The sequence below is a fragment of the Mauremys mutica genome, chromosome 2, assembly GCF_020497125.1.
Source record: "Mauremys mutica isolate MM-2020 ecotype Southern chromosome 2, ASM2049712v1, whole genome shotgun sequence".
NCBI classification, from domain to species: Eukaryota; Metazoa; Chordata; order Testudines; family Geoemydidae; genus Mauremys; species Mauremys mutica.
In genome coordinates, this window is record NC_059073.1 from 58,054,172 (window position 1) to 58,078,394 (window position 24,223).

At 38.1% G+C, this 24,223-nt stretch overlaps 1 protein-coding gene across 1 annotated transcript; it reads right to left on the bottom strand.

The window, feature by feature from the left end:
* Window positions 1-1,467: 1,467 nt before the first annotated feature.
* PI15 (peptidase inhibitor 15) lies at window positions 1,468-22,434 on the bottom strand. The gene is made up of 5 exons (XM_045002808.1): window positions 22,156-22,434; window positions 5,476-5,594; window positions 5,002-5,134; window positions 4,728-4,843; window positions 1,468-1,603 (listed from the first exon to the last, which is right to left on the bottom strand). The coding sequence occupies exons 1-5, from the start codon at window positions 22,426-22,428 to the stop codon at window positions 1,468-1,470; spliced, it is 777 nt and encodes a 258-aa protein (XP_044858743.1). The 5' UTR covers window positions 22,429-22,434.
* Window positions 22,435-24,223: the final 1,789 nt, after the last annotated feature.

The following is a 24,223-nucleotide window of genomic DNA, read 5'->3' on the forward strand; positions in this document are numbered from 1 at the left end:
CTGCCTTGTGATATGAAGGTACAACTCTCAGTCACTTCAATGACAGTTGCACACATGTATCTGAGGGCAGAATTTGGACCCTGGTCTGTTATGGATACCATTCAGGACAAGCAATCTATACATATATACAGTGTTCTAGTTTCAGCTGTAGTCCCTTTCTCCATAAATTTTCTACTTAGCTCCCACAAGAAGTTTGCTTTTTGGCGGGGAGAATAAGTATATTTTTCTTCGCTGGTTTATAAAGATACTTTTCAGGAAATAGCCTCACCATATTGTTTAAAGGACTCTGTCAACTGTTTTACAGATTCTGTTTTTTTGTTGCACACTGTTAACCCCTCCCCCCCTTTTAAATAAAAGTTCCCTTTTCACTTTGTACTTTTTATTTGAGATACCCTTTAGTCAAAATTGTGCAACACTGAGGCCTGATTGGAAGTTTTACCTGTAGCACTATTTCAGCTAGGGATGTGTTTTTTGTTTGTTTGTTTGTTTGTTTTTTACTAACATATTTATACAGGTAAAAGCCCTAGTATGGATCCAGTTATACTTGTATAAAGGTGTCTTATGCCAATATAGTTATTCCCTTTCCCATATGGAATAGTTATACTGGTAAAGAGTGCCTTTATACCAATATAATTGCATCCACACTAATGGGGTTCTACAATGTTAACTATCCAGTATAGCTAAAGTGATACAACTTTCTAAATTAGACAAAGCTTTAGTCAGGTTGGTAAACACTTGCAGTTCCATCATATTTCTTAGTGGTACAAGGGCCAGCATGGCTCTCTATTCTTTACTTCTCTATCTCCACACAGGCATCGTTGATGATAGCAGCAGCTGTGTGTGGAACTCTTGAAATACCTTAAGTTAATCACTGTTGTGCATGGGGGAGCTAACATAAGGCTGAATGCTGGAGTTCCTCCTGCACATGTGTTTTCTCTTGCTCAGAGTCCCATTGACTATGCAGGAGTAAGCATAAGTGCAAATGGGAGTAACCATTTGCAAGATGAAGACAATGTAGGTGGGGAAGGGTGGGGGGTGTACTTTTTTGTACGTTTGTACATTTTTCATTTTTAAATAATTGGTGTAGTTGCCAGTGACCATTATCTATCTATATCTATAATTTCAAAGGGAAGGGTCACATTTTAGACTTAAGTTGACAGTGCCCTTTTAAATTTTCTTTTAATATCAAACAGAACATATTCTTTAGGAAGTTACACTTTCTTAAGATGATATAAAATTATCCTTCTCTACATGACCATGGCCTGAAATGGAGAACTATAGTTATAAATTCCAAAGAGTTAAAAATGAATCTATACTGTACTTTGAAAGCTAATTATGCAAAAGGATATAAAAAGAAAACAAGGGTATTATTACTATATATATATATATAAAATATGTGCAAAATTCAATATACAAGCTTTTGTTACTCAGCCATATTATTTAAAAATAATGTAAACTTGTGTTAACTTATTTAAACCAGTATAAGTAGTTTGATGTTATTCCTGGAAAACAAAGATTGTCAGTACAAGCCGCTCCATAACTAGGAGGACAAGCGGAACACGGGACTCCTACTTTATACGGCGCTTCTCCAATCCAGTTGCCCCTGAAAATATAAAGTAATACACATTTTTAGTAACTTAAGAAAAATATCTTTTAATAAGTGCAAACTAAGTTTGAGTGATGTATTGCCTATCATGTATTTATAAAATATTTTCATATTGCATTGGTGACAGACACTATTTTTGGAATGACTTTTGCAACTTTGCTCTCTAGAAAGAGAAACCAACCAGCGGGCTCTTGTTAATAAGATATTAGTGTCACGGTGTTGTTGCAAAGTTTTAAAACTTTCATTGATTGCATATTTGTAGTGTTTATTTTCAAGATGAGAGTGGGTCTTTTGAGTATCTTGTTACAGGGTTTAGCTCATCAGGGATCCATTTTGCTGGGTATTGAGTGTGAACTCATGTTGGTTTGCTCAAAGGAACTGGGGAAATGAAGAAGAATGACATGTAGAAAGAGTGCAGGAACTGTGAGATGGCTGGAAAATTTCACTGAAAGATGAAGTCAGGGGTCTATTGGGATTTCATGAGGACCCAGGGATTTGGCTGGAAGTTGTAGGTGCCCAGTTTCTGCTAGAGGACCGAGGGTACAGGTAGGTAGCAGGCTGCAGAGGTAATCATGAGGAGTGGGGTAGCCTCAAATGTGGCATCTGAGTAAGCATCCAGACTTCTAGATGCTTATACAAAGCTCTAAACTTTTAGAGATTGACCCATCATTATTGACTCTGGGATTACAGGATGGTCACTGGAAAAAGAAAGCTAAAATTAGATTTCTACTTAAATGTTGCATTTCACTAAGAAAAGAACCTTCTAATACATGTGTGATGTGCTAAAGCAGTGAGTAATGCAGTTATTTGTCAAGCATTTTCTCATTCCCCCTTCCCAGCCAATAAAGATGGATCAAAAAGCCTAACTTCGGGTTGTGTCTTGGAAGAAAGTAGGAGTCTCTCAAATACTTTACTCGTTCTTATTCCTATTCCAAATGGGCACAGCAGACTGCACAAGCAGGGAAATTTGCTAGCTTGATAACAGATACTGTAATCTAAAGGGAGTGCCACAAGTTGAATGTTGGCTTCATTCATTGTGAGTGATTAATAGAGCTGTAGATTAAATATATCAGTTAATTAGGTCTAAACCATACACACATTTTTAAACAACCCTTCTTAACACTGTTTCTGAAATCAGAAACTCAAGTAGATATTTATCAGAGGGGTAGCCGTGTTAGTCTGGTTCTGTAGAAGCAGCAAAGAATCCTGTGGCACCTTATAGACTAACAGACGTTTTGCAGCATGAGCTTTCGTGGGTGAATACCCACTTCTTCAGATGCAAGTAGATATTGTGGACTACCTGGCATATTTTTCAACCAGTTTATAGTAGGGTATACATCAGCTAATAGGAGGTATAGCGCTGATGTCTTGGGCAAATTCCAATTTGAATAATGTTCTTCTGCACCCCTAAAACCCCTGTAGTTTAAAATGGTTACAGTGTTCTTCACTTCCTGCCCTCACCTATTGTATAGTGCTGTGGTATGCTGTGTAGCTGAGAGGTGCAAATGTCTTAGTGATTAGTGAAGTGAAACCTATATGTAGATATTCAGGTCCTGACCTTGACGTCCTTGCCAAATTTCATTCAGTCTTTTCAGGCAAATTTCCACTGACATCAAAACATAGGACATAGGAATTGTCATGCTAGACCAGAATAGTGATCCCTGTAATACCAAATCCTTTATCTGGCAGGGCCAAATACTAGGGATGAAAATACTGGTCCCACCGACTTCACTGGAGCCAGGAATTCACCCAAAATACTTCAGAGGAAGATGTAAGAAACCCTTTAGCTTATGGGATAACCTGCCTATACGGAAGTTTCTTCCTAGCTCTAGTCAGTGAGTGGTTGGCTTATGCTCTGAAGGATGATAGCTCATGTCTCATTTAAAACACTCTTTTATCTTATCTAGTGTAACTGTTGATGTTCTCATTATCCACATAAAAGTCTAACCCTTTTTTTTAATCCTTCTAAGCCTTGGCATCCATATTTAGTGACAATGAGCTAATAACTTTGATAGAGTAAGGGCCTAGTAAAACTGAGTTGAGACCTCAGGATTTCTTCTACAGACTGCAAAGTAAGTCAGAATTTGCAGAACAAAAGAAACTAAATGTAACATATCATTATAACAGGGTTAATAATGCATCAAATAACACATCAAATAATTCAGTAGTTCTCAACAATGCCTCATTCATTTGCCATAATTGAATGAAATGAATGATATATCCTAATAATTTTGTAATTCCTTTGTGTTTTGTAATTTTTGATACATATATACATACATTATAATGCCTGGGTTGCTATTAAAGACAGGCTTAAGTTATGATATTTGGAACCTGATTGGGGTATCAGTCCAAACATCCCCAAAGTAGGGAGATTGGAGTCAGATCTGGTTTTACTGTCTGATCCCCCTCTAGTTCCTTTGCTACTACTTTTTATATTAATTGTAATAGTAAATATAAAGGACCTGCCTTCTTGTCTCCCAAAATAGAAGTGATTTCTTCTTTGGAGGTTTTTTCATAAAAATTTACCTGTTTGGGGGTTGCAACTCTTCAGAGAGACAGTTAAAAATTCTCTTCTTATGTATATGGCAGCTGGGACAATGAAATTACTCACACTCATTCACTGCCCTATTCTTTACCACTTATGGATCTGTAACATTTAAAGTTTATCAAACATATACAACTCATTATTATTTGTTTGGGTTGTTTTATACAGCACCATTGGCATGCAAGGCCATTTATAGACGTTTAAGGCTCCAGTCTACAATGGGCCAACTCATGTCAGTAAGTGCAAATCGACATAAGTATGAATTGCAGAACTGGATTCCCTAACATCGAAAGGGAGTGAGGAGAAAAAGGTGGGGGGGGGGGGAAGAGTAATGCAAAGGATGAGCATTACAATAACAAAAATAAAGAGATGTGATTTTGTTAAATACACATCTTGTTATTCCTCTTTGGTTTGTACATTTTTATATTTCCAATTATTATATTTGTTCAGGGAAGCGGGCCCATCACAAAAGCATGACAGGAATGCTAGCTGGAAAAAGGAAGTAAACAGTCCTATCAAATAACCCATACATGCATGAAGTATAAAAGTAAACAGAATGAAAAGAAAGCAACTCACTTTGGGGCATAGTTGCATACCAAGTAAACAGCTTGTCGCCAAACAGATCCCCAGATATTCATATTGTGGCATGTGTGGACTGCGCAGCCTATACGATTGGAAGTGGCCCAAACCATCTGAATAAATAATCATTATTCTTTTGGTGAAGTCAACACTGAAAAGAAATATTATTTACACATGCACACACACACACACACACACACATATATACACATCACAGAAAAGTCCAATTTTGAACTATAGATTGGTGAAAGAAGAATGGAACTCATATAACCTGTGTATAATGTGTGCACATGGGTCCATAGCATCTCAGAGGGCATCTAGGGTTGCAGTCCTGAGGATATGGAAAAGCATAGTCTTTCACTTCATCATACCATGGCTTTACCAGCTGAAGAATGGATCGATACCTAGATTAATTTAAAGACATAGGTTGTGGGGGAGGGAAAGTTCATTTTCAAAACGTGTTATGTTAGAACATTTGGCTTGGCATCCATAGTACAGTCCATTCACAAACTGCTATTCTGTGGAGACCTGAAATCCTTGGTTACAGTAATAGTCACCCATGATTAATTCTCATATTCCTGAATGGAATGAAAATCTTTATAAACTGTAAACAAATTGAGTTCTTGCCATCGCACTAGCTAAAAGGTTCAGATTGGTGTAGCTCCATTGAAATTGACACCAGCTGAGGATATGGCCCTCAACTTTTTATAAAAATAAAAGGTTTTACAAAATGACATCTACCTACCTTCCAGTTCTTACAGATAGGTTTTGGCCCAAGAATCTCAGTAAGTAGGAAGGTCCATGGTCCCAAATGCATGTTGCAGCCCAAGCCTCTGCGGACTTGGCAAGAGTTTCATCCCAAACCTGACAAAGTAAAAAGTCCTTAGCAGTGGTACTGAAAAATGTAGACAAATCCAAGATGCGGGTATGATATGATATGATCAGGTCAATATAACATATCAGAGCAATAGCTCAACACTTGAAGAAGATTTTTATAATACTTGATGTTAAATCTGTGGCTCCCATAAAAAAATATGTTGTATGTCTTACAAAAAATAAAATACAGTCAGAGAGCTCCAGCATCCACATGAACATGGCTACATCATGTATGGGGACTTATCGGATCTATCAGAGGGCCAGGATACACCACCACAGTCCAGCACCCCAGTATGCAGCTGTGCCCCATCCTGTATGGAAGGGTCCTCCTATGACACTATTTTCCCCATCCACTTTCCAGGAGTCTTTGGGGGCTCTTTGTATTGGATAGAGTCCAGAGTGGGCAGTGGGGATCCCATGAATTGTTGGAGATCAGGGCTAAGAAGACACACATTGTCCTGTGGAACATTCTAGAAAGGATAATGCAACCTCAGATGGTATAACATATTCCATGAAACCCCCTACACATAGTAGGTGGAATAGCCAGCCTGGCTTCTTTGAAGCCACGTTGTCAGGAAAGCAAAGGGCCAGAGTGGAGGTAGAGGGTCTCCTAGGGACTCCTCCAGGATCCACACTGAGCATGTGCTTCCAGAACTCATCCCACAGGGGATCAAATACTGTTCCCCAGTGGAATAATCAGCAAACAATTCTGTTAGAAGATCTTTTAGTGATTTCCTCCCCCTAAGTTGTCTTCCATGATTTTTACTGTGGGAACAAATGATCCAGCACACAGTTCTTTATTACTAGAGATATTTGCATTAAAGGAGGATTTTTCCCCCTCAGGAGTTAAATAGTGTCTCCTGCTTGTATCTCATTTGTTCACATAGATCCTTGGTTTGTGGCTAGATTCAATGGCAAACAGTTATGAAGTCATAAACAAAGGAATGTGTCAGTCAAATAATATAAATAGCAGCACTCAATAATCTCTTACAGAATGAACACATATTCAGGGTAATGTCTCTAGTAGTGAGCATTTTATTAATATCATAGAATATGTGCAAATTCCAATATATTTAAAAAATAAAGTTATGCTCAAGTAACAAAGTCTAGCTCCAGACTTGGATGCATTTTCATAATGCCTCAAAGCTCAGGGTATTCCAGTTCAGGCTTTTGGTCCTCAGAGTTCAGGGTATTCCAATTCAGGCTTTTAGTCAAGGCCAGCTTTAACAAACAGCAAATAGAAACGCAAAAAATCCTGAAACAATCCAGATAAATATTTTATCCAAGCCAAAAATATATATTTAAAAACAAAAGTAAACCAAAAACATCCAGTGAAGCTGGAAAACAGAACATACACTTTATAATAATAGGAGATATACCAATCTCCTAGAACTGGAAAGGACCTTGAAAGGTCATTGAGTCCAGCCCCCTGCCTTCACTAGGCAGGACCAATTTTTGCCCCAGAAGCATAAGTGACCCCCTCAAGGATTGAACTCACAACCCTGCATTTAGCGGGCCAATGCTCAAACCACTGAGCTATTCCTCCCTCTGTATGATGCAAGATGGACAATTGCAGATAAACATCATAGAGGACAATTTGGCACATAATGCCTATATCTTGACAATGAGCTAATGATCTGCGATTGATTCTGGGAATTACAGACCAGTGAGAATTATCTCAGTACTAGAAAATTAGTTGAGAAAAATCATTGAAGTTAGTGTTATGGAGTGACTCAAAGGTGCCCTCTTTCACTGTTATCAAATATGAGATGCAGGAGAAGGCATTGATAGTTTAAGTTCATTTAGAATTTCAAAGTGCAATTGAGGAAAGAGCCTTTTGAGGAACTCTAGTAGCCACCAGAAGAAGTAAAGTCCCATCATGGATTAAAACTGGTTGTGTCCTCCCTCCTCCACCACCCCACCCGGGCTACGTTGGCAGTTATCCCCTATTTCTGTGACTAATTAATAAAGAATGCATGAATTTGAAACAACAATGACTTTATTGCCTCTGCAAGTGGTGATTGAAAGGGGGAGGGGAGGGTGATTGGCTTACAGGAAAGTAGAGTGAACCAAGGGAGCGGGTTTTCATCAAGGAGAAACAAACAGAACTTTCACACCATAGCCTGGCCAGTCATGAAACTGGTTTTCAAAGCTTCTCTGATGCGCAGCATGCCCTGCTGTGCTCTTCTAACCACCCTGGTGTCGGGCTCTGCATAATTAGCAGCCAGGCGATTTGCCTCAACCTCCCACCCCGCCATAGATGTCTCTCCCTTACTCTCACAGATATTGTGGAGCACACAGCAAGCAGTAATAACGATGGAAATATTGGTTTCACTGAGGTCTAACAGAGTCAGTAAACTGCATGAGCTAGCTCTTAGACATCCAAATGCACATTCTACCACCATTTTGCACTTGCTCGGCCTATAATTGAACAGCTCCTGACTACTGTCCAGGGTGCCTGTGTATGGTTTCATGAGCCATGGCATTAAGGGGTAGGATGGGTCCCCAAGGATAACTATAGGCATTTCGACAGCCCCAACGGTTATTTTCTGGTCTGGAAAGTAAGTCCTTTGTTGCAGTCATTTAGACAGACCAGAGTTCCTGAAGATGAGAGCGTCATGTACCTTTCCCATTGATGTTGGTGAAATGTCCCTTGTGATCCTCCAATTTGTTTGAGTGATTCTAGAGAGGCTATTGCAAACGAGCAGTTTATTCCATCACTGCTACAAACTTGGTACAAGGACTTTACAATTATTTGTATATATATGATCTATTAACCATTTATAACTCTTTCCTTTTATTATTAAACCTTTAGATTTTAGTTACTGAAGGGTTGGCATCAGCATGATTATAGGGTAAGATCTGAGTTATGTATTGACCTGTCTAAGTGGCTGATCCCTTGGGATTGGAAGGACCCCAATTCTGATTAAACTGGTTTTCAGTAATCACTCATCAAAAAGTCCAAGTGCAGGTGAGCCAAGGACAGGAATGCATAAGGGGGCTATGTTTTTGGCTTCTTGTTAAGTAGTGTGGTGATACAGAAGCTCATTTATGTTACCGATTTGGTAAACTCTAATGATAGAATAACCACCAGTTTGGGGTGTGTCTGCCCTATTTCTTAGCAGTCTGTCCTGAATTTGGTATTCTCAGTTGTGACCCACTGAGGCATGGTGCCAACATGGTCTCCAAAGTTTTCTATCTAATACTAGACTTTAAATAGGATTATATATGAGCACTATCAAATAGATTGTAAACTGGCAAAGGATAATGATAAATTACAATGCTTTTTCCATTTGGAGATGGACAAATGTGTCCAGTGATATACTGCAGTGATTAGTGCTTTGGCTAGTTTTATTCGGCATGTGACTTGGAATAGAGAACAAAGAGTGTAGTTGCAGTTAACACTAAATGGAGAGATGTTGCAAACATGAATCAGGACAAAAAATAAATAAATAAAGGGATTTTGGAAAGGTTGAAAATATAGAGAAGAAATCCCAAGATTATATTCTCCACTGACGAATGCATCTGATCAAATGTAATCCAAAACATATTTACTCAAAGAACCAAGATACTTAAGAAAGAAAGAAAGAAAACTCTGATTGTATTCAGCAAACTAAGGGACTGTCTCTGGAAGCCACTCATATACGTAACTCCTGTGGACTTCAATGAACATTTGACATAGACGGGATCACAGCCTAACTTTCGATCTGGATGGCAAAAGAGAAATGTGCATATAATTTCAGGCTGTGTATGCAGAAGTATCTTATCAGAGCAGGGAAGCAGTAATGCCCTTTTTTATGGTATTGATGAGACCACCCCTAAAATACTGTGTTTCCTTTGATTTATTAATTCATCATTATTAGTTTTCAGTCAACAGCATAATTTGATAGCAACTGTGAAACATAAAATAAGGCATAATTCTTGCATTGAAGAGCTTGCAATCTAAGAAAAAGACAAAAGGTAGGGAAAATAGCACCAGCATTTAGTAAAGGGGTCCAGGTGATAAATGGCCATGTCACGATAATACACTTTTAAACAAATATTATCAGCCAGATCCTCAGATGATATAAATGAGCATAGCTGCAATGCAGTCTTGCCCAATTTTTTTGCCATTTGCCTATTATAGTTAGACAGTTTCTTGTAGGAGTCACAGTGGAAGTGATTTCTCCAGAGGGATTTGACTGTTGAGAGATAATGGCCTCATGAACCAAACCAGAGAGGTTTCTATATTTTAGTTGAAATTCATGGATGAAATCCTAACCATGCTGAAATCAATGGAACTTTTACTACTGGCTTTAGTGAGGCCAGAATTTCATCCCTGTTTTTTTTAACTCTCTTCAAGCAAGAAGTACAGTAAATCCTATCATTCCCATCAAGAACAGCAAATAGCAGAGGAAAGTGTAAAACATACTGCTAATAATGAATGAACTGTAAGAAGTGAAACTAGTATTCTTTCATAAGGAGTTTTCAATATAGTTTGGTAACAGTTACAAACAACTTCCATTCCTGAGGTGTTCGTAACTCTGAGGTTCCACTATAGCTTCCATAGTGCCCAATTTGTAGCTGTTAACAGCATCCTGTCACACTATGAAACAAATGTCTTTGAGATAAGGAAAAACAATATATTTTCTAACTTTGCTGGGGCTGTCTGCAGTCAGAAGTCCTCCATCACCATTGCTTTCACAAAATCTATTGCAAGTTTGCTAAAGGGCTGCTGAATTATACTATACATGTGTTTTAATTTCTAGATATATTTATTTCTTGGTAATTTCCCAAGAGCAAACTGCACCTTTTAAAATGGTCTCTAAACAAAATTACTTCTGTTTTATTAGTGAACTAAAATAGTTAATGTGCTTATTCTTAAATACACTATTGCACTTGGCAGCAGCTGTTCAGGACAGTTTGAACATGCAAGCTTTGCTAAGGGCATCTGTGGATGATGAATGTGCAATGTCATGATTAAATTATACTGACTAAAACAAAACAAATTTAAAAATCAACATACCCCATTTTTCTGAGCATGCTATTGGGATATATCAAACTTTAATGACTCAGATTTTATTAGCATGCTGAGACCACATACAATTTTCACTCTGTACATGCACTACAGCAGTTTTCTTTTGCATTCATTGAGTGCCTTCTATATGAATACTCAATTGTAATAGAATTAATGTCACCTCTTTTTTTAGGTTTGCTCTTTTGGAGGAGTACTTACTGGTTTCAGTGTAGACCAGGCTCAAGTCCCACTGTAACCTATCTTGAAATGACACATTATGCATTTATCACTGGATTAAAAATTAAGCTTTCATCTAGGGCTTGTCTACATGAATATTTATTTTTCAGCAAGCTGGGGTGTGAATCTACCCTGTGCTAACCTCCCATGCACTAATTATCCATGTGGACCCTGCTGATGCACACTAACAGTTTGGGAGTGCACTTAATATACTCCCATTTCAAAGCAGGGTGTAATTCAGCACCCATTGATGTCAATGGCAATGCTCCCACTGACTTCAATCAGGGCAAAATGAAGTCCATGATTGTATTCCCTCATTATGTTCAGTCCTCATGGAAAAGTGGGGTCATGTAGAGTTAACAAGGACAGCTAAATGCTTCAGCTTAAATGCTCTCAGCAATACAGTATGCAAACCATGCTGATGTTTAAACTGCCACTGTCAGATGTCAGGGTTAGCATCCCATTAAACTATATGGAGCAATTCCTTTCAGAAACTGTTGTTTCAATTTGTCTGTTTGGGGAATTCCTGGTGGCTCATGAACCACACTGCATCAGGTGACATCCTGAAGGTTTTCATAACTAGGAGGGCTAGAAATACACACACATTCTACGAATACTTAATGGAAGCTTAAAATCTGTGCAGATTGAAGGGTTTACAAGAGAAGTGCCCATGTGTGAGCATTGGTTTAGTCCCAGTCACAGCTCTGGAGGAGCTGGAGTTGATATACAGACCTCGGTCCCTGGATAGCACTGGAAGAAGCATAGGGCTCTTCACATCACACCCCATCAACTTCTCTAGGCAGCTTAGAATGGTACTGACCAGTTCTGGAGGCAGCAGTCTGATAGCCTAACACAAGTCAAAAGGGAAAAATGGTAGAGAACTTTGAACCTCAGACTGGTGCATGGAGGACACCACTCTCCACCTGAAGAAAATAAACATGCAATCCCACATCTCTTTGCGTATGTGCAAATATTGCTTTTAAATGTTATACTAGAGTATATTTATCTGACTTGATTTCTACTGACACAAGCGATTGTTTCCTCCCTGTTGTGAAAAATTATCAAAATTCCACCACTGGATAATCTTGTACCAGAGGAAAAATCCATAGCCACTCAATAAATCAATCACTCACTAAGGAGTAGTTTTCTATCACATCTCTTTAATGCATTTTCAGAGAAACAAAGAAAAGAAGATGCATATTTTAACCACCTATATTGCCCCTATCCTCACTGAGATTTATGATCTGACTTTAAAATTCTGCAAGACGTGTTGTGATTTCCCCCCCCCCACCCCCCCGGGAAAGAAATTGCTACTTTATTCCAAATGTACCAGCAAGGTCTGCCAACAATTTACTATATTTCTTATGCTTAGGAGTGTTGTTACAATCTTCTTTTTAGTGGCTTACTCCGAAAGTGGACTACAGTAGGTGCAGTTAGAAAAACTTCTTTTAGCTTTTTACAGGAAGATAAAATAGCACTGATTCAGGCAGTATTCTCTATTTTTGAGATAGTGATTAGATCCTTAAACCAGTAATACCTATTTATAGTTGAAATGTTGTTTTTAAAGTCAGCTCTTTAACTATGTCTATTGTGTAGGAGTGATATTTTAGAAAGAATTACTGATTTTGGTGATTGAATGCAACCAAGTATTCCAGCAAATATATAAATGGGCCTCAGAATTCTGAATTTGTGAAAAGTCAGACTCAAGATCCATAAATAAAATAATTTTGGTTTTGGTTTTCTGACAATTTTTTTTTTTAGGAAATCAGCCACTTTCAGTGAAATAATTTCATTTAGTTGAAAACCCATTTGTCTGTTGGAAAAAAAGTTTTGATGAAAAATTTTTGAGCAGTCCCAATGTTTATATCTCAATGCTCCCTTACTATGATGTGTGAAAAGGGAAGAGAGGAGGTACAGAATTCTTCTCCCCTAAGCTACAAAGGGGAGAAGGTTGTCAGAGGCAGCAGGAGGTGCTGGAAAGGTAAGAGGGCATCATGTAGAAAGGGACAAATCAGGCAAGGTATTCCGTGATAGTACCGGCACTTCTCTCATGCGCCCATATATTTCTGCATAATTTGTGCTTTCATTTAAAAACATTTAAGTTTCTAGCCTTTATAATCACAAATAAAATGTTATAAACATGAGTAAGTGTAGTGCTGTCTTCCTGAATCTGCTAAGAGACAGGTACCTTAATTGGCCAATTCATATTAATGGGATGTTAACTCTGAAAGGTAATGACAATGATTTAAATGACATTAATATTAAACTGCTCATCATTTTAGGAGAAATGTTCAACTACTCTGGAATACTGGGAAGATCTTAGGTTTTTGGGAAGAGTACAGAGTATAGCCACACTTCCCCCTGTTTTGATGCTGGTCCCGTGTTGGTATGAGCTCTTAATCTTTCCTTGTACAGATAATAAACTTGCCCAAATAAAGATATATTTTAATTTGACTAATATAAATATTTCACTTCAATGTAAAGTTTGGAGTAGAGTCTTTCATGTGTAGCTGTATATATACCTGAAACCTTACTTGTACATGCATACTTACGGCATCAGATTGCAAATAAAATGTGGAGATAAGTAATTGTGAGGCCATGTGTACACTAAGAAATTAGGCTGACCCAGCTACGTTGCTCAGGGTTGTGAAAAACCCACACCTCTGAGCAATGTTGTAAAGTTGACCTAACCCCCATCATAGACAGTGCTAGGTCGATGGAAGAATTCTTCCAAGAGCTTACCAACTCTTGGGGAAATGGACTAACTACAGCAACAGAAGAACCCTTCCTGTTGCTGTAATGAATGTCTATGCTGCTATAGCAATTTAAGTGTTGACATAGCCATATTGTCATGCAAATATAAGCAACATCCTCCTGGTTATTAACATGCACACTCCTTTTATATTTGTGTCCTCATTTACATTATATTCATGGCTGCTGATGGATTTTTCTTTTCAGTTAACAAAGAAAAACCAAACCACCATGATGGCCCAAAGAGAAAATGGCAGGTAAGACCCTACTTTTACTGATGGTCCATCAAAACCATTACATTTTTACATCAACCTTCCCATTTTATTTCTCACAATACATGCATTTTTGCTTATTTATTCAACTGGCTGTGCAGATCAAAAATACTTCTTCATACAAAGTTAAAGCCTAGAGAAGGAGAAAATCCTTTGCAAAAAGACTTCTCTCTGTGACAAAAAAAATTGGGGAATGGGAGGGAGAAATGGGATGACTGAGGAATGAAATCCTTGGCCCCAATCAGCCAGGCTGTCTGTTTTGTTCTTATATAGGTTCTTATACCATGCTTATCACTGTAGCATCTGAGCGCCTTCCTGTGGTGCATTAAGCAATGCGATTACATATCTGTCCCGTGTTGTTGTCTGTACAGCTAGAAGACAGCTACACATGTAATCATGGGGAGGAATAGCAAAAGTGGCCTGCTGCTGTACCATTATGCAGGGCTTTGTCCAAGGTGATTCACGCAGTGTGCAGATCCCAACTGGCCATGCTGGCACCCTCTATGGAGACCTATCACATTGTGCAGGGAGATGCAGAATTCCCATGCGCAGCTTCTCTGCTGGCCCCTCTGTACAGTGGACCTGTAGCTTTTTAAATGTTTTTAGCTAGTCTGTGGACATGTAGGACCCCCCCCAGTATTTGGCCCTAAGCTTAATAAAACAACCACCATTCCTTCTGCTTGCATGCTTTTTTAGCAGGGTGATTGAAAATGCCTCCTCTCTTCTCCCTCATTCTTTCAGTACATACTGTGGGATGAAAACACATGAGCTCATTGGAATTTATATAGACGGATTTGGCCAGCTTTATATATTTATTTGGGCTGTGAGATCATTTGGATTCAAGGCTGACTCTCTCTAAGAATAAGAAGAGTTTCTTTGCCCTCAGCTGCCACCTGTTAGAAATGTTACTATGCATACTGTAACTAATTAGTACGTAGTGAGTGTCTAAATCCTGCCTTAATATGTGCAGCACAAATTTGAAAACGTAGATAGAAATTCCTAGAGTCCACTTTGCAAAGAAAAAATCCTGATTTATTATACAAGGCCACCTGTAAGATGTAGCTCTCTTTTGGCTATTATTGCAAATAAATATGAGCAAACAGATTCACAGAAATAACCCAAAGGGAAATTGTTCTGAGTTTCAAAGACAGTTGGTTAACATTTTAAAATATATAACACAGCTCTGAACTTCTGGTAAGCAGAAGTGCTGAAATACTACAAGGGTTGCCAGCCCTCCAGGATTGTCCTGGAGTCTCCAGGAATTAAAGATTAATCTTTAATTACAGATTATGTCATGCAATGAAACCTGCAGAAATATGTCCAACCAAAACTGGCAACCCTACAAGAGGACCGTTCCTATGATATTCATTCCCAGCATGACCAGAATCAGATGTCTTAGAAATCTCACAAAAAAACTGCTGTCATGAGACTTCAGTTTGCAGATTCAAGAGGTATAGATAAGTTTTATATAAATATCTACATTTTGGGGTACCTATTCAGTCCAAAACTATACTCCTAACTTTTTCAGGTTTGCCCATCACTAATGGCCAAATAGTTTTCTTTCAGTTCTCTGCTTTTCTTCTTATCTTTAGAATCAAGCTTTAAAACAATAAAAAGCAAAGAAAGAAAATCAGTAGGCTGACAAATTTAATAGTAATACGTTCCTTTCATATGTTATTATTTGTGTATCTTTTGGAAAAGTCAAGTGAAAGAGTTACAAACCTCAAAATATTCAGTGTTTTCCTAACCTACTCCAAGACTCATTTTATTTGGCACGATCTTACTCAGGAAGAGGTACCAAGGGGATCTAACTTTATCCAACTGATGATCATACTGATAATTTGCCAAGAGCCTGAAGGAAGAGTCAGTTGAAATCTTTCATCTGAAATATTTTCAGAGAGAAATGTCTTTTATTCAAGAACAAAAAATGTTAAAGGAAATTTTGTTTCTTTCAAAATTATCCTCTTTTATATGAACAACCTGAAACTTTTCTAATTTTGATATACCAAAAACTGATTATTTTTGGTTTTTCATTAAAAAAAATTCTGAGAAAAACATTTCTTCCATTTCCTTTGAAAACAATTCTACCAGAAAGACAGATGTAATATACATAAAAGACCCTATTGGAGCTGCTTTGTTCTTCAGAATCAAGATATTGTCCAAGGAGTGATAAGTCTCAACATGTGATGCGTCACCTTGATACAAGTTGACAGGCATTGAATGAAGATATAAAGAACCATTTTTCTCTGGACCACATCTTCACACTCAGAATCAAGCTGGCTCTGGGCCACATTGGAGAACTGTAGAGGATGTATGTCATTGGCCTCACTATAGTCAGCATAACTGGACTGCACTATCTAATAGAGAGCAGGTGGTGTCTCTGCAGTTTTTGTCTCTTGCTCTCTTTGGCATGCACATTTCCACAATTCTGGAGAACACATTCTCTTTCTCAGTTTTGTCTCAGAGGTAGAAGGAGGACAAAAATGTAGAGAGGTTTGAAGTCACTACCTTCTCCATTCATGTATGAAGCTAAGTACTTTGTGTGCTTTGGATCAGGATTCTTGTGAAAAATGTTCGTCTTTGTTTTTAGCCAAGAAGTTCAAGAGGTGCTACATTTAATAATGAATGAATGTCCAATTCTGAGGGCTCAGGGTTACTGCCCTTCTATAAGAAACCTCACTAGGTTTTTCTTTTTCCCCTATGACTCAAACTCCCAGAAGGCTTTCCGCTGATATTACATTTACATAATGTAAATATTCATCCACACTTTAGGATAGACACTCCAAAACATTTATGCTTAAAACAAGGGAAAGGAGCTCTCATGCCAAAGCAAATTTAAACAGGACATTCCTTACCATTTTATTGTTTGAGAAGTTCTTTAAATTTTGCAGAGAAGGGATGTTTTCCAGTGGTGGTCTTTTCTGTTTATCTTTCAAACTGTTCTCCAATCATTCACCAAGAAACACTTCCTGGCTTTTGTTTTTGACATACACAGTAAGAGCTTTACTTGGTCTAGTGGGATGCTGATTCACTCTATCAGGTAAGTGAGAGCATCCTAAAAGCTGCTCTGACTTATGCTGGCTGCCAGTGTTACCTGAGGTCAATACAGCAGAAGTGGACCATTGGGGCACAGGGAAGCCACAACTAAGGCCCCTTTACACTGCAATGTCCCCTGACCAGACACCAGCTCCCTGTACATTAAGTCTGAATATGCCAGATTTAGAGCCAATTTGTTCTGCTGGCATGACAGAAAGCAGCCGTAACATAGGGGAGAATCGTGACTTGTCTGGCCATTACTTTACCATTTATATAGGATTTTTGAAAACTATGTGACTGAGAGAATTCGACATATAGAACTTCTTGAACAAAGTCCACTGTATGCTATTGAGGTAGTTAGCAATCCATCAATTCAAATGATTGGGCCTAATTTTCATTTACACAAATGCTGCCTTTCACTGCTCTGGTAAAGGAGCCTTAAAGTGGATGTAACTGTAATTTACATGTATTAACAATAAAAACATGGGAGGACATGACCTATGCAAAGAGATTAAAGACATTTGATATGTATCATACAACTTAGAGAAATGATGCAAAGAAGACAATTTTCTGTAAATACTTGAGAGGTAATGATATGAAATGGAACAGGGAGATACATTTGATTCGTTGGTTACAAACAGTATATAAAGAGTAATAATCTCAACTTCTCAAGGAAATATTTAGGTTAAACATTTGGAAATCATTTCTAATTCTAATGTAGCCCCTATTTCTTTTTCTGATTTCATAGTGTTTGGCCAAAAACATTTCACAGGTTATACTAAGGTAAATTATTTGCTAAGAGATGTTACTGAGACATCATCACTATGTTCAAGAGTAAACTGTATAAAAGCCATATGTGTTCAATGGAGAAGACAGTTCTGAAAGGGGTTGGAACAGACTAAGAGATCCTGTCCAACCCATTATATATGACTCTTAAAGGAGTTTATCCTACAGTCCTTACAAGCATAGTTGATTTCAATGGGATCATGTACATGAGCAAAGGCAAACAGCTCAAGAAACAAAACATCTTCTGAAATATATGAAAGAAGAAAAGAAACTAGTACATTGACACCTGCAGCAGCACTAGTTACATAATGTTAATGTGGCAAAATATATAAACAGCAAGACATTTTATCAGCAGTGCCAGAGTGCTGGAGGACAAACCAAGTAAACTCACTTTGTTGTTTTATGATGAAAGACTTTCAGGTGTCAAATAAGCCTCTTTAATGTGCTTGGAATAGTAAGCAAAATTGCTTCAATCTATTTGACCTATCCACCACCCAGTGTCTACTTCAAAAGCATCTTCAAGAGTAACTGGATGGCTAGGAATGTTTATACAGAGACTTTCACCTTTAGCGCTCTAGTTTTAATCCAACTAATAGTATTTGGAAGTTATGACCATCTAATGGATACTTATGGCCTCTCTGAAATGAATTTGTGAGCTCATTACTGCTCTTGGTGAACTTGAAGATGCTTTCTAAATACACACAGGGTGAGGTATCAGTTGAAAACTAATAACTTGCTGGTCAATAATATCATGGTGAAACGTATGTAGCAATATTTTAGGCAAAGTTATGAATTCCCCCTGTATGATATTGTTACAAATGCACACAGCCCTGAGTAGGAAAAAGTTGTTAAACGGGTCTCTCCTAAGCAAAGGAATGTATGTTTACCTATAGAATCAAAACTAGGGCCAAATAGATTAATTGATTTTAATCATCTGTTTGCAGTGTTGCTGTAGCCATGTTGGTCCCAGGATATGAGAGAGACAAGGTAGGTGAAGAAATATATTTTATTGGACCAACTTCTGTTGATGAAAGAGACAAGCTATTGAGCTATATAGACCTGAAAATCAGCTCTGTGGAGCTTGAAAGCTTGTCTCTCTCACCAACAGAAGTTGGTCCAATAAAAAATATTACCTCACACACCTTAGCTCTCTCTTTAACACTCTGCATCAGATATCGCTTAATACAATAGGTCTAATTCTTTTCTTGCTTTCCCTGGTGTAAAACAAGAGTAACTCCTTGAAATCAATGGAGTTACACTTGTGTAAAACATATAAGCAGAGGAAAATCAGGTCTCAAATAATAATGTCAAATAACTCAAACCTTTAGTGCGAGGAGCTCCAGTTTGGCAATGCATAATCCAAATAAAAATGTTAAGACCAGAATGTGTTTCACATTTATAATATGTCTGAGACTGATGTGTGGCAACAATAAAAATATATCCCATTGTTCTTATCAATTTGGCTATCAAATTAAATGTGTCATGGAATCTCAAGAGGTCTGGCAATAGGCTAAGCTGGCTACCATGTACAAATCTTGTGCATTCTTGGCCATTCTTTCCTTATATCAGTAGTATAGCCAAGAGAAGCCCTGTAAACATAGGAATTTAAGACAACAGGAGATGGCATAATACCCAATGAGCTCAAAATATTACTAAATGTAGAGACTGCATGGGAGGCAGAACAGATTTGGGGTCAGAAGGAGACGTTAAAGGAGACAAGCATGCATGGGGGGAGGGGCAAATAATTGGAGTATGGGGTCCAGGTTCCTGTGCTAAATCCTAAACCCTATCAATAGAAGAGAGTGAGAATGTGGGAAGGAGTAAGCATGTAGGGCATTTGTGAGGAAAAAAAGGATTCAATCAGGGGGAAACAGCAGAATGTGATTTGTATGGACAGTGGGGAAAAAACAAGGAGAGACAACATATTTCTTTGGTTTTTTTTCCAAACCAGTTTTCTCATCCCTATTTTAATGTACTGTATGAAAAAATCCTCTTTCAGCTTGTCTGACAAGATGTCTACTCAATGCACTGAAACAGCATCCTCAGCTACTTCAAAGTTCTCCTGCATCTGACATGTTTTTTCCTAGTCATAAGGTGACTAAGACAATGATTTAGGAAGACCAGTTTCACAACTAGCTGTGCCCTTTTGCAGACGCCTCAGGGTAGGATGACATAATTCTGTGAACGTTCAGCATGATACATTTGGTCTGTTGGCAATGACAATATGTCCCAAATATTATATGTGGGAATGGATATTGAGTGTCATAACCTCATAAATGTAACAGAGACCTGATGTTCCCAGCAGCACATTACTGATGAAATTATACATACTGAAATTTCATGAAGAAATTACATGGAGGACTCACAATGGAATCCAAGCTTTCCATAAGACTCCAATACAATGCTGTTGGGTGAGGGACAGCTAGGTGAATTATTGGTAGTACCTTGAGCTACAACTTGCAGATCTAACTGAATTGTAATTTCTAGTCCTTTTGCCCAAGTTCTCTGAACTCTGAAGAGGAAACAATGGAACACATCACTGCCATTGTGACCCTTGCTGACTAATTAAAACAGGAAGCAGTGCTTCAGAGGAGGCCTAGTTCTTGTTTTGGTGGCTACAGAACTGGCTGATGCTCAAAGCAGCACAGATACACCTGCTGGATGGCTTGTTGCAAGATATTCTACAGTGAGGAAGGCAAGAAAGGGAGTAAAATGTAGCTTGTCATGAATTTCACCCCTCCTGCCAATGGCAGTATCTTGGTTCTTTGTCAAACCTGTCAGGTCTAAAGGTCACCACTTTGGGGTGAAGCCCAGCAGAAAGCCCAACAATATGTAATGAAGCCCTAGCAGTTTCTGAGAGGTGTTAATTAACACAAATAAATTAAATGAATGGAGTCATCCTCCTCTTTCTTGCTCGTCACAATTTCTTTACTTTCGTCTTGTGAATGATTCTTTTACAAAACGCTTGAGAATATGAATTTTTTTCCTGACATTGCTTTTGAAACACATTTCAGCTGGTTTCATTGTAGTCAATTGCACAGTACATTTCCAAAAGACACAAGGCAAAGGGAGGGGGAGGCTAGACGGCCCTTCTCCCAGACATCACAGTGAAGTTTATTTGTACAGAATCAATAGAAACCATCAGTCACAGAATTCAGTAATTAAAAGTCTGATTGAGTTTGACTTTTGACCTTCTTATTTTTTTCTGCCTTTGACCTTTCCACTTAACCAAACTTCAAACTCAATCTCCATCACAGACACAAGCCTTGATGCTGCAAGGTTCGGTGCACACTCAGTTCTCTGAGGTGCCCTTGGGAGATACTCAGCATGTTGCATGACCAAACCCAGATTTAGGTAACATCTGTGACAGAGAGAAGTCCAAATTGTTAGTCTTTAGCTACTAAAGGGGAGGAGTTTGTTTTTATTACCATCATCCCCTTTTCTGCATGTCATGTTAATGGTGTTATGTTCCTTAAATCTGTTAACCAGCTGTTGTCATCTGAGATGCTCCTGTGTCTTTAAGTGAATATTATACTCCATATACAAAATTTGACTGCCCTTTAAAAACAATGTGAATTCCTTACTTGGTAGGTAAAAGGATTTCTGATTAACTGGCCTATTTTTAATGTTAGAGTACTAAAGTATGCATGTATTGAAAGTTGAAACACATATTACAAATACACTGGCTTTCAATGACAAAGCATTAAATCATAATGAGGAAATAACTAGTGTGTTCAGTTAGCATACTGTAGGAACAGATATTTCCCAGAAAGAACTTCAGCCAATAAAGGGAAAAAATGCCTAAGGATATCATGCACACTGATTTCTGAGTAAATCCAACATGTTTAGAGAAACATTTTAAACAAGTACTGTATCTGACAGAGAAATAAAACCATTATATGAATACAAAATATGCATGCAAAATAAAAACCATGATCACCTGACAAATCGATCTCTGCAAATAATATATGTGGAAGAGACTAGCAATGTTCATGGGATGCATTTTTTTTAAATACACCAGTGTTATGACTTAGTGTTCTCCCTAGTAATTCAGAAATGGAACTATTAATAATTAGGATCTTAACCACTTGGTTTAGATGCTAATTATTTAAAAGCAGATTGTATACCCCTTACTTACCTTAATGAGCAGTGACTCACATGAGTAACCCTACTGACTCAAATCCCATTGACATTATTGGAACTACTTGTGAGAGTAAATGTTCACCAGGGTGAGTAAAGGGTTCACAATTTGGCTCTTAGCTCTTATAATTATTCATTACAATGCTTCAGTTAAAAAAACCCAAAACGTTATAGTAAAGCCATGCAGTGGTTACAAAGCATTTGTCTACTGAACTAAAAAATGTTGGCTTGGCTCTGGAAAATGAAATCACTGATTTATAGTCTCTTACATTTTCCAGCAGGTCTAATGAAACGTTATTCCCCTCTCAGAAGTAAACGAAAATCCACTTACCATATACTCCATGTTTGAAGCAGGTGGAAAGACTTTGCCTCTGACTTGATTATGATAATCAAGGATGGCAATCATGTCATTCTGTGAAATGTATCGCTTCCGCCTGATTTTGGGGATTTTTGCAGAGTCCAAGTGAGCTGCCAAAGCTGCTTCAATGTCAGTGAAATTTTTGTTTGAGAGGAATAGGTCAGAGGAATTGGGTAATGCTATTGCACTTGTTTCACAGAGAATGAAAAATAAGAAGGCACAACTGATTGCAGAGATTACTGTCATTTTAGGGCCAAGGGAGGAAGATAGGCCACAGGGTTGCTCAGCTTTAAGACAGAAGAGCAGAGGGCAGATCTGTGGAAGAAAACGTGTCCAAAGATGTGATTCTATACACAAATTTATGGCTTGAGAGAAAAAAGGAACCTTTCCCCCCCTAAGATCAAAAGGGTTTTTTTTTTCACAATTTGTTAAATCTCTGATACAAAGCAAATTAGAGCTATTCCTTCATAACACAGTGTATGAAAGTGAACCTTAATATGAACTTTTAAAAACTAAGGTCAAATAAAGTGCCATCATATCTGGACTACCATAATCACGGATACACTTTCTGCACAATTACTGTACTAATACACACCATCAGTTTGTACTACACACCATACTCCTTGTTCTAACTGGGCAGACTGCAAGGAATCTCACAGAATTTTATTTATTGGTGATGAAAAATACATTCCAGGGCATGTCTTTTACTGCTTGCACTGGTGGCTCTGATAATGCCTCACATACAAACTAACAGGCAAAGAATATAAAAAAGCATGAAAATAGGACATCTTAGTAATAATATTAAAATCTTACTCCAGCAAAATATGATGAACAATAATAAAAAATGCATGCAAAGCAAACTTATTGAGTTGAATGGCTTACCTCTGTGTAATACCAAAAATCAGTACAGTATACTGTGATCCCAATTTATACAGCTCTTTCCTATGCTGTAGTGTGAACCATTGTAATGAGGATTGTGTCTTATTACAAAGCTTCAAAGAACAAAACTCTGCTAGTTTTGAAGCTGCTGGCTACAGGAGCTACTAACAGCTTTTATATATTACAGTCTGTATGATCCAGAAAAGGCAGTCTCTAAGTCTCTTCCTAGCCAAAATGGGAGGGGCGGAGTTTTGCACAGAACACACAATGATTGGGTGGCATCTTTTTAATGTAGGTGGTTAAGATATTGTGTCATACCCACAGCTGCTATACAACAAAGAGGCAAAAGACAAACCTCTTTTTTCTCAGTACTTCCTACCTTTTCTCTTACAGTTTTCCCCCTACCCTCATTTGATTAAATTCATCTTGATTTCCTAATACTATTTTATGGCGATAAGGGGAGATATATGTTTTGTTTTAAAACATCAGTATTCAAGTAACAAGTAATACAATTTACATAGGCAATGACTGGGTATAAGGTAGTGACCTGGTAAGACAACATACAAAGTGAGTGCTCAGAATAATCCATGGGAATGCTTTTTAAGAGTGGTTTCTCACTGAGCTATGCTAGTGGGCTTACAGGGCATGCAAGCAGCAGCATAAAAGGGAAGTGTTTAGTTCATTCATTGTGGAGTGCACCAGACACTCAAAGCCCTGCTCCTTCTTGCTCACTCTCTTGCTCTGGCTTTCTCTCTCCCTCTCTCTCTCATACACCTACAAGTTCCAAAGCAAGGATCAATAAAGCTTATAACTAACAAATAGGTCAGTTACCTGAACGTCTGCCTCTGAGAAACTACAGAAACAGCATGACTAAGAGTGAAAGAGGGCCAGCGAACCATCTGTTTCAGATTTAATAGCATATAAACTGGAATTATTTAGGCACAGAATGGTTCAGCCACTCATACAGCAAAGCTGAGGGCACAATACTGAGGCCATGAAGAATGTAACAGCAGCAACAGCCAGTGGCTAGCAGCCAGCAGGGGGTTAGGGATTGGAGCACGTTCAATGTCAGGCTGAACGAGTTGCCAAGAATAGGAAATTTGGGGCACTCTGTAAGACAAGGCCCCTCAAAGTATTTTGTGATGCCATAAACAAGATGTGC

Bases quoted from the DNA above. Each gene is read 5' to 3' on its own strand.
- PI15 (XM_045002808.1), bottom strand. From the start codon at position 22,428: ATGACAGTAATCTCTGCAATCAGTTGTGCCTTCTTATTTTTCATTCTC. The intron at 4,844-5,001 runs GTTATATGAGTT...TTATTTATTCAG, and splicing joins TGTGCACACATTATACACAG to ATGGTTTGGGCCACTTCCAA. The intron at 1,604-4,727 runs GTGAGTTGCTTT...TTATATTTTCAG, and splicing joins GTATGCAACTATGCCCCAAA to GGGCAACTGGATTGGAGAAG.